The sequence below is a fragment of the Chiloscyllium plagiosum genome, unplaced genomic scaffold (genome assembly GCF_004010195.1).
Source record: "Chiloscyllium plagiosum isolate BGI_BamShark_2017 unplaced genomic scaffold, ASM401019v2 scaf_3858, whole genome shotgun sequence".
Classification (NCBI taxonomy): Eukaryota; Metazoa; Chordata; class Chondrichthyes; order Orectolobiformes; family Hemiscylliidae; genus Chiloscyllium; species Chiloscyllium plagiosum.
This window is the reverse complement of record NW_025213998.1, coordinates 26,719-38,000: the sequence shown is the minus strand read 5'-3', so window position 1 is coordinate 38,000 and position 11,282 is coordinate 26,719. Positions and strand designations below refer to the sequence as shown.

The window sequence follows — 11,282 nt, the reverse complement described above, 5'->3', positions numbered from 1 at the left end:
AGTGGGGCATGGCGTGTGTGGTTGGGGAACGATGGTGAAGGTTTAAGACCACCACACTGAGGATGACTGAGAAGGTGACCAGGATCATGGTGAACATCAGGTAGTTGACGATGATGGGGACTCCCAGTGAGGTCTCTGGAACCTTGTCAGCCAGCAGCAGCAGGAAAACAGTGAGGGCCAGCAGTACGGAGATTGAGAGAGTCATCTTCTCACCTGGAGGGAGGGAGGAAGGGAGGGTCAAATGCTGCTCACAGTCTCTGATTCACACTGCTCTCAAATCCCCATCCCCCATCTCCTTCCTTCCCTCCCACGCACCTACCCGTGCTCTCCCACCCTCCCTCCTGCACAGTCTCCCCCCCCCCGAGTAGAGGGGTCAATAACCAGGAGGAACAGTTTGGAGAAAGTGAGCACTGCTGATGCTGCAGATCAGCGTCGAAGAGGGTGGCGCTGGAAAAGCACAGCGGGTCAGGCGGCGTCCGAAGAGCAGGAGAGTCGATGTTTCAGGCATGAGCCCTTCCGGGAGGTTGGGAGAGGATTCGAGGAGGGCGACAAGAATCTGGAACCCACTGCCTGCGTGGCTGGGAGAGGCAGAAACTCCATTCACCAGAGACTCTCGCTGACGATGGCACCTCGTCATGGTGACGAAATGTCTGAAAACACACCTTCCAGCTCAGCAAGCTAACTTGCATCCATACCATCAACCTGAGCTACAAATCTGCTCAAAAACCACTAACATTTAAGAAGTGTTTAGATGTTCACTTGAAGAACCATAGCGTACAAGGGTAGAGGCTAGGATCAAGTGGCACAGTTGTAGTGTCCTCTAAGCCAGGGGACCCAGGTTCAAGTCTCACCTGCTCCAGAGGAGTCTCCTAATGGCTCTGACATGCAGGTCAGGTGCTAGAAGATGGGATTAGAACTGACAGAGGCTTGATGACCTCTGTGGATGTAATGAACCAAAGAGTCTCTGTATGTGCTATAAAAGTTCGACAACTCCATAACATCCCCTTCTCCCTCTATCTCCTAAAATTCACATCGTTATGGTCCTGCTCCCAAGACTGAGCTCACTATCCTGACTGATGGACCTCATGCCAGACCTGAGGGGGTGGGGAAAGGGGTTTGTTACCTGCATCAGGAGGGAGGTAGAACACCAAGATGGCCAAAATGCTGATGAGGACACAGGGAATGATGATGTTCACGATGTAGAAGAGGGGCTTGCGCTGGATGATGAGGTAAAAGGTGATGTCCTCATAGCTCGGGTCGTGACTCAGGAAGTTCTTGCGCGAGGGTTTGTGCTGGATTTGCCACTCGCCGTTCTCTATCGGTATTCAGCCACATGCACGCAGAGACACACCAGCATAGACACACGCAGAGACACACCAGCATAGACACCCTGCTCTCTCTAATACCCCACTCCCTGCTCTCTTCTCCCCTCGCCCCACTCCCTGCTCTCTCTAATACCCCACTCCCTGCTCTCTTCTCCCCTCGCCCCACTCCCTGCTCTCTCTAATACCCCACTCCCTGCTCTCTTCTCCCCTCGCCCCACTCCCTGCTCTCTCTAATACCCCACTCCCTGCTCTCTTCTCCCCTCGCCCCACTCCCTGCTCTCTCTAATACCCCACTCCCTGCTCTCTTCTCCCCTCGCCCCACTCCCTGCTCTCTCTAATACCCCACTCCCTGCTCTCTTCTCCCCTCGCCCCACTCCCTGCTCTCTCTAATACCCCACTCCCTGCTCTCTTCTCCCCTCGCCCCACTCCCTGCTCTCTCTAATACCCCACTCCCTGCTCTCTTCTCCCCTCGCCCCACTCCCTGCTCTCTCTAATACCCCACTCCCTGCTCTCTTCTCCCCTCGCCCCACTCCCTGCTCTCTCTAATACCCCACTCCCTGCTCTCTTCTCCCCTCGCCCCACTCCCTGCTCTCTCTAATACCCCACTCCCTGCTCTCTTCTCCCCTCGCCCCACTCCCTGCTCTCTCTAATACCCCACTCCCTGCTCTCTTCTCCCCTCGCCCCACTCCCTGCTCTCTCTAATACCCCACTCCCTGCTCTCTTCTCCCCTCGCCCCACTCCCTGCTCTCTCTAATACCCCACTCCCTGCTCTCTTCTCCCCTCGCCCCACTCCCTGCTCTCTCTAATACCCCACTCCCTGCTCTCTTCTCCCCTCGCCCCACTCCCTGCTCTCTCTAATACCCCACTCCCTGCTCTCTTCTCCCCTCGCCCCACTCCCTGCTCTCTCTAATACCCCACTCCCTGCTCTCTTCTCCCCTCGCCCCACTCCCTGCTCTCTCTAATACCCCACTCCCTGCTCTCTTCTCCCCTCGCCCCACTCCCTGCTCTCTCTAATACCCCACTCCCTGCTCTCTTCTCCCCTCGCCCCACTCCCTGCTCTCTCTAATACCCCACTCCCTGCTCTCTTCTCCCCTCGCCCCACTCCCTGCTCTCTCTAATACCCCACTCCCTGCTCTCTTCTCCCCTCGCCCCACTCCCTGCTCTCTCTAATACCCCACTCCCTGCTCTCTTCTCCCCTCGCCCCACTCCCTGCTCTCTCTAATACCCCACTCCCTGCTCTCTTCTCCCCTCGCCCCACTCCCTGCTCTCTCTAATACCCCACTCCCTGCTCTCTTCTCCCCTCGCCCCACTCCCTGCTCTCTCTAATACCCCACTCCCTGCTCTCTTCTCCCCTCGCCCCACTCCCTGCTCTCTCTAATACCCCACTCCCTGCTCTCTTCTCCCCTCGCCCCACTCCCTGCTCTCTCTAATACCCCACTCCCTGCTCTCTTCTCCCCTCGCCCCACTCCCTGCTCTCTCTAATACCCCACTCCCTGCTCTCTTCTCCCCTCGCCCCACTCCCTGCTCTCTCTAATACCCCACTCCCTGCTCTCTTCTCCCCTCGCCCCACTCCCTGCTCTCTCTAATACCCCACTCCCTGCTCTCTTCTCCCCTCGCCCCACTCCCTGCTCTCTCTAATACCCCACTCCCTGCTCTCTTCTCCCCTCGCCCCACTCCCTGCTCTCTCTAATACCCCACTCCCTGCTCTCTTCTCCCCTCGCCCCACTCCCTGCTCTCTCTAATACCCCACTCCCTGCTCTCTTCTCCCCTCGCCCCACTCCCTGCTCTCTCTAATACCCCACTCCCTGCTCTCTTCTCCCCTCGCCCCACTCCCTGCTCTCTCTAATACCCCACTCCCTGCTCTCTTCTCCCCTCGCCCCACTCCCTGCTCTCTCTAATACCCCACTCCCTGCTCTCTTCTCCCCTCGCCCCACTCCCTGCTCTCTCTAATACCCCACTCCCTGCTCTCTTCTCCCCTCGCCCCACTCCCTGCTCTCTCTAATACCCCACTCCCTGCTCTCTTCTCCCCTCGCCCCACTCCCTGCTCTCTCTAATACCCCACTCCCTGCTCTCTTCTCCCCTCGCCCCACTCCCTGCTCTCTCTAATACCCCACTCCCTGCTCTCTTCTCCCCTCGCCCCACTCCCTGCTCTCTCTAATACCCCACTCCCTGCTCTCTTCTCCCCTCGCCCCACTCCCTGCTCTCTCTAATACCCCACTCCCTGCTCTCTTCTCCCCTCGCCCCACTCCCTGCTCTCTCTAATACCCCACTCCCTGCTCTCTTCTCCCCTCGCCCCACTCCCTGCTTTCTCAGTGATCCCAGCAGCATTGAACAAAGATATTGTACACATTGCAGAGCTGATGTACCTTCCTGTTCTGTCTCCTGGTCATCTTGGTGCTCTGTCCAGTTGAAGTTAATAACCCTGACCCTAGGTACTCAGTCAGATGCAGGCCGATGTCAGACACTAGTTCAGAAAAGAGGAAAGTTGGACTTCATACATCTTGACGTGGAAGTGTCTTTGAGTTTTATTGCTCAGTAGATCAGTTTTCTATACTTTGTCTGATTTTAACCATTTCTCTGAAGCCTTTAGTAGTATGATGCTAATTAAATATCTTGTTTTATTCTAAAATTATCAGGATTTTGTAAAGTACTTTACAGCTAGAGAAGCACTTTAAAATGTGGCCACTGTCGTAACGTGCTGAGGGCAGTCCATTTGCTCACTGTAAGGGTGAATTCTACAGTAATTATTACCTGTGGGTGAAGAGCATTTACTGGGGTTTAATCCGAGTCCGTGGAAAGTGGCACGTGTGGAAAGGATTGTCTGGCTGAGCTAGGAATTGTGAGCTTAGTGCTGCACTCTGCAAATAAATACAGGACTGAGTAAAGATTGGCTCCATCTTTCATCAACTGGTCTCTCAGAGCAGAACAAAATAGGGCGGCACGGTGGCTCGGTGGTTAGCACTGCTGCCTCAGAGCGCCAGGGACCCGGGTTCGAATCCAGCCTCAGCCAACAGCCTCCTCCAGGAGCTCTGGTTTCCTCCCACGGTCCTAAGTTATGCAGGTTAGGGGAGTCAGCCACGCTAAATTGCCCCATAGTGTTCAGGGATGTGTCGGTTAGGTGCATTAGTTTAGGGGAAATGTGGAGTGGGAAGGGAATGGGTCTGGGTGGGGTATTGTTTGGAGGGTCAGTGTGGACCTGTTGGGCCGAAGGGCCACGCTGTAGGGATTCAATGAGTTCCTCCAACAGCAATTGACAAATCTGTGACAAACATGGTGGATGCTGGAAATGTGAAATAAGAACAGAAAGCGCTGGAGAAGAACAACTGTTGGTGTATGAAAGTAGGGGCACATGACTGTAACTGTATTGGTCAGACTGCATTGAGAAACTGTGCACAGTATTGGTCTCCTTTGGAGGCAGCTCAGAGGAAGGTCACGAGATTGCTTCCAGAGATGAGGAGTTTGTCTGATGAAGAGAGATTGAGCAGTTTAGGGTGATACTCTCTGGAGTTTCGAAGGATGAGAGGAGATCTGATTGAATTATATAAGATGCCAAAGGCCACTGACCAAGTAGATGTAGCAAGGATGGTTTCCCTGTGTGGGACAATCTAGAACCAGAGGTGATAGTTTTAGAATGAGGGGGAGCAGATTTAAAACAAAGATGGGGAGAAATTACTTCTCTCAAAGGGTCGTGAACCTGTGGAATTCATTCCCCCAGTGTGTGGAAGACACCAGGACACTGAATAAATTGAAGGAGGAGATAAATTTTAAATTCGTAACAGATTGAAGGGTTGGGGCACAGGCAGGAAAGTAGAGTTGAGGCGGAGATGAAATCAGCCGCGATTATATGAAATGGTAACCCACGCTCAAGGAGCTGAATGGCCTACTCTTGCTTCCAGTTCCAGTGCTCTGATTATCACAAGTTCAAAAATAATTACATTATTAGACAGAAAGCACAGCTTCACAGACACGTCTTGCTGCTCTGTGTGATCTGATAAGATGTTGGAGAGCACTGTTGTGCAGTGGGACAGTGACCATTGACATCCCGTTTGTACATTCGATAACAATTAGCTCCTGACATTTTCTGAATAATCTGCCAAAAATAATATAATGTGCAACCCTGTTGTATTTTATATCTTGAGGAATTTTGCAAGGATCCATTGGTGATTAATGAAAGTTAATATGAAAATGGATCATGGTTTCAAATTAAATGCAGTTTTTTTTTACCAATCTGATCGATAGTGCACTTGCAGTTTTTGTAGGAAACACCTTTAACATAACAAGCAATCCACAGTCACCAGAGCAATGCAGAGAGTGACAGGAGGTCAAAAGTCATAGTGCCAAAGAGAGGAGACTGCTGAATAAACAGAACACAGAGCGCTTGGAACAGAGGACCCTCGAGATTGAGGCATATCTCAATTCCATTGACTGATCTTCAGCTCACCATCCCCCAGATATCTGTCTTCCTGAGCACTTTCTCTCAAGAAAAACAGACTGAGCTGGAAATGTTCCCGAGTCCCGCTAACTGCCTCAGGGATGAAACTTCAGGCTGACCCTCCGGTGCAGTACTGAGGGAGTGTAGCCCTGCCAGAGGTGCCTGGCAAAATGTTAGACAGGCAGCTCTGTCTCTCCCTAAGGTCAGGCATTCCAAAATCTCAAGACATGAGTGGGAAAGGGGATGGGAGTTCCCTTGAAATCCTACTCGTGACTTCTTCCAAGCAACACGGCCCGGAAAAAGAGAAACGGATGAGTTGTTGGCTGTGAGATCTTGCTGTGCACAAAATGGCTGCTACATTCACTGACACAATGACAACTTCTGTGCTTCAAAGTAAGTATTTAGTTAACTGCTTCCATTCCAAGGGGTAAAGGAATCAAAGAGTATGAGAAGGAATCAGGAAAAGGGGCATGAGTTGGCTGATCAGTCATGATGATATTGAATAGCAGAGCAAACTGGAAGGGCTGAATGGCCTACTCTATTCAGCTGGGCCTCTATCAAGACAAAACCATATGATCAACCCAGGAAATGTACAAGAAATATAAATATTTCTTAAAGAACCAAACAAGCTCCTATATGAAAGCCATTTGTTCAAGCTCACTAAATTTCCTCAGGAGAGTTACTCAGTGTGTGCACTGTTCCCCGGACCATAACCTGCACAACAAACTAGAGACTGGGCCTCAAGTGTCTAAAAGCCTGTCTAGGCCTGTCCTCCCACTCGGTGACAAAACCAGGTGTTGTCGGCAAGACAGGAGGCTGTCAGTGTGGAGATGGGCGGTTGGTACAGACAGCAGGTCACCTGGTCTCCTGTACACCCCTGTTCAAACATTTAGTCCTTTCATGTTGCTTCATTCATTCCTCTTGAAGAGGACAATGCCAGACAAGCCCCATTGTCTGTCACCTGTCAATCTGCTGGCTCATTTTCTGATGTTTTCCATTAACTTCTGAGATCGATGTTTGAGACATTTTGAAAGGAATGCAGTGGTGTTGTAGCCGGACTCACTAACCCATTGACTGCTGCTTCTCTGCTCTGGGAGCTGGGGATGATCCCTTGGCTACTCAACTGTTAGTGTTTACTAACTGGAACCTCACAATCTTCCCCTGAGAAGGTGATGGCCTCATGGTATTGTTGCTCAATTATTAGCTCTGCGGACCTGGGTTCCAATCCCATTGTGGGGAGGTTACAATGCAATAAAAGTGTCTCACTCACATAAGCTCAGACTCAGAGTGACGGAATGTACATGTGTGACCATCACGAGGAATCGTCACCCTGTCATTAGGGAGGTAATCCTGGCTGTGAAGACCCGCTGGTCTGCACAACTTGGTGCAGCGATATTAATGCCATCTAGGTAGCCACAATCCACAACATGCTGTGGACAGTACTCCGGGTAACTGACCCCTGTATTGTAGGAACGGGGAGAGGCCATTCAATCAGATTATAGAGTCATAGAGAGGTACAGCATGGAAACAGACCCTTCGGTCCAACCCATCCATGCCGATAGGAAGGAGACCAGAATTGCTGAGATAGTGCTAAATGGTTTCGTTGTGAAGTAGTCTGGGTCTGACCTCACAATAGTGATTCCTTCATCTGGATCTCCCAGCAGAGGATATTGGAGTTTGGCAACAACCTTCCTTCTCCATACCTTTACCATTTCAAGCCAGTGCTGTCTGTATTTACAGTCTAGTTTACAATCTGCACTATAATTTGTTTTCATCTCAAGGTCATTATAAGATAAAGGAGCTAAAGTAGGCCTGAGGAGGAGAAAGTGAGGCCTTGCAGATGCTGGAGATCAGAGTCAGGAGTGTGGCGCTGGAAACGCACAGCANNNGTGGGGGGGGGGGGGGGGGGGGGGGGGGGGGAAAGGTAGCTGAGAGTGTAATAGGTAGATGAAGGTGAGGGAGAGGGTGATAGGACGGAGAGGAGGATGGAGCGGATCGGTGGGAAAGACAATGGACAGGTCAAGAGGGCGGTGCCGAGTTGGAGACTTGGGACTGAGATAAGGTGGGGAGAGGGGAAATGAGGAAACTGGTGTAAGCCGCATTAATCCCGTGTGGTTGCAGAGTCCTAAGGTGAAAGATGAGGTGTTCTTCCTCCAGGCATCTGGAGGTTAGGATTTGGCGATGGAGGAGGCCCAGGATCTGCATGTCCTTGGCGGACTGGGAAGGAGAGTTAAAATGTTCAGCCTCGGGGCGGTGGGGCTGGTGGGTGCGGGTGACCCAGAGATGTTCTCTGAAACAATCCGCAAGTTGGCGTCCTGTCTCCCCAATGTAGAGGAGACCACACCGGGTGTAACTGATACAGTAGATGACTTTGGTAGAGGTATAGGTAAATTTCTGTTGGATGTGGAAGGATCCTTTGGGGCCTTGGATGGAGGTGAGCGGGGAGGTGTGGGCGCAGGTTTTGCACTTCCTGCGGTGGCATTCAGCCGATTGATTGTACTCCACTATTCAATAAGATCACGGTTGGTCTAATCATTCTCAACTCCACCTTTCCTGCCTTTCCCTGATAACACTCAATTCCCTTTCTGATTAAAAATCTAGCTTGAAACCATGTAATGACCCAGTCTCAATAGCCCTTTGTGGTAAATACCTACCGAAAGAAGAAATTTCTCTTCATCTCTGTCTTCAATGGGTGACCCCCTTACTCTGAGATGATACCCTCTGGTCCTAGATTCTCCCACATGGTGAATCAGCATTTCCACATCTATTCCATCAAATCAAAGTACAGGCTGTTTATTTGCAATTATTTAAAACATCAAAGAACTTTACAGAACTTTCAATGTACACATAGTCATAGCCGAGGGACAAATGTCATAGAGTCATGGATGTGTCAAGTCTCTCTCTCTCTCTTTGAGAATAAAGGCTCAGTCATTTGACTTACTCACTCATTGGTTCAGGCAATCAAGGTCTGTACAAGGATCCATGATCAGGCAAACCTCCTCACAGATTACATAGATTTCATTCAAATTTGCAAATACTCAACATCTATAATTCCAATTCCAACTTTCTCAACCACAATGGCAGCATGATGGCACAGTGGTTAGCCAGGGACCCGGGTTCAAGTCCAGCCTTGGGTGACTGTGTGGAGTTTGCACGTTCTCCCCGTGTCTGCATGGGTTTCCTCCGGGTGCTCCGGTTTCCTCCCACAGTCCAAAGATGCACAGGTTAGGGGAAATGGCCATGCTAAATTGCCCGTAGTGTTAGGTGCATTTGTTAATAGTAAACATGGGGAATGGGTCTGGGTGGGTTACCCTTCAGAGGGTCGGTGTGGACTTGCTGGGTCGAAGGGTCTGTTTCCTGACTGGAGGGAATCTAATCCAATCAATGTAGGAATTCAAAGCCTGGCTGTGATTGGAGGACATCTAAATCACAAAAGATGATGCAACCTGGAAAGCACTGGGTAATTCTGGGAAAAAAAAAGCAAAAAGGAAGTGAACACTTTTTATTTCAAACTTTTTCTAGAAGTGGAGAAAGCAAGGACAGTGATGCTAAATAACAACATAATAATTTATACAACTCAGGGGCACTACTTTAATGGCCCCCACCTTCCAGCTCTCACTTAATCCCTTGATATTTATTTTTAAATGAACAGTACAATTGGCTGAGTTTTGTTTATTGTTGTACAGCTAGCTACTGAACTGCCACCAAGGTGTGGGATAATGGAAGGTGTTGGACAATTCTAAACAGGGGAATAGCTGCAAACTTGCTGCTGCTAGACAATACCTTAAGGTGTGATATCAGTTTGTCCTTTGATGAATGATCTGTCCATCAGTGTGGAAGCACATTGCAAAGACCAAGCAACACACACATGCTGAAATGACAAATCAAATGCCCTTGGGTCACTGTCTTAAAGGAGATGACTCATTGAACCTTAGACCATAGTATGGTGCAGCAGGAGGCCAATCAGCCCATCATGCCTCTGGCCAGCGGTTTGATCAGTTATCCAATTGATGTCATTTCTGATAAACTTCCTCCGCACATCCTCCAAGGTCTCGAATCGAACTGAGTCGCAATAACTTTATTGTCACGTGTACCCACACGGGGAGGGAGACGCTTACAAGTCGCCACTTGCAATGCCAACTTAGGTAGCAAGGTCCAGATGCTTGGGAACAAAAATTGTAAAAATAAATAAACAAAATCTCCTGCATTGCAGACCTTCAAATGTACAAAACCATCGTAATAAAATAAAAAAAAAAGAAAGAAATAAAAAGGTCTTGGCAGCTTTCCCGAGGTGCCATGCTCAGAATTGGGCAAAATACTTAATCTGTCACCTAACCCTTGGGTTTTAAATATTGACCGTCAAATTGGTTATCTTGAAGGCACCAAATGTAAAGCTGAGAATCCCACACATAAATAGCTTTTCAGTAGTCCAGACATTGAGTATTGCTGCTATAGGATGCATTTTGTCAAAGCTTTAAGCAATCCTGATAGTGAACTGTCAGCCATCATATTCCATTCTTTACCAAAGTAATGTGTGCTTTGGATAAAAGGGTGTGTTGCATTTAGATTTCAGAGACTAAATCTCATGGTGCAGTATGTGGCATATTGGCATGGAGAGAAAATTAACTGGCTAACAGGAGGCCGAGAGTAGGCATAACTGGGTCTTTTGTCAAGTTGGAGTGTGCCACAAGGATTGATGCTGGCACATCAACTGTTTAACAATTTATATAAATTACTTAGATGAAAGGATCACCAAATTTGTTGATGGAACAAGAAGAGGCCACATAGTAAGCTCTGAGGAGGAATTAAAGAGGCTGCAAAAAGATATGGAAACTGGGCCAAGATGTGGTGATTGGAGTATAATGTGGGAAAATATGAAATGGTATCATTTTGGTAGGAGGAGTAAAAGAGAAGCATATTATTTAAACGGTTCGAAGATTACAGAGCTCAGGGAATGAGAGCGATCTGGGGGTCCGAGCAAATGAATCACAGAAGGTTAGTCTGGATGTACACAAAGCAAACAGGAAAGCTAACGGTTAAAAATCTCACAACACCAGGTTATAGTCCAATAGATTTATTGGAAGCACCCGAGCTTTCAGAGCATCGCTCCAGGAAAGCTAACAGAATTTATCATGAGGGGGAATTCAAAACAGAGTAGGGAGGACACCACTCAGACATATAAGATACTGATGAGACCATACATGGTATGCTGTGTACAGCGTTCACCCCCTCATTTAGAGAAGGTGTGTGAATGTGTTCGAGGATGTTCAGCAACCGTTTGCCAGAGTAGTTTTTGTGCTTGTGTGTGTGTGTGTCTGTGTGTGTGTGTGTGTGTATGTGTGTGTCTGTGTGTGTGTATGTCTGTGTGTGTGTGTCTGTGTGTGTATGTCTGTGTATGTGTGTCTGTGAGTGTGTGTCTGTCTGTGTGTGTGTGTGTGTGTGTGAGGGTGTGTGAGTGTGAGAGTGTGCATGAGCATGTGTGTGTGAGCGTGAGTGTCTGTGTGTAAACCTGTCTGTGTGTGTGT

The 11,282-nt window shown here is 49.3% G+C and overlaps 1 protein-coding gene across 1 annotated transcript in view; it reads right to left on the bottom strand.

Moving 5' to 3' along the window:
* Positions 1 to 4: 4 nt before the first annotated feature.
* LOC122547773 (acetylcholine receptor subunit beta-like) overlaps positions 5 to 11,282 on the bottom strand; it is a gene marked incomplete at both ends in the record, with an annotated part of 26,884 nt that continues 15,606 nt past the window's right edge. The window contains 2 exons of the mRNA XM_043686356.1: positions 5 to 213; positions 1,124 to 1,325. Coding sequence (XP_043542291.1) covers positions 5 to 213; positions 1,124 to 1,325 — 411 coding nt within the window. The remainder of the gene's footprint in view (positions 214 to 1,123; positions 1,326 to 11,282) is intronic.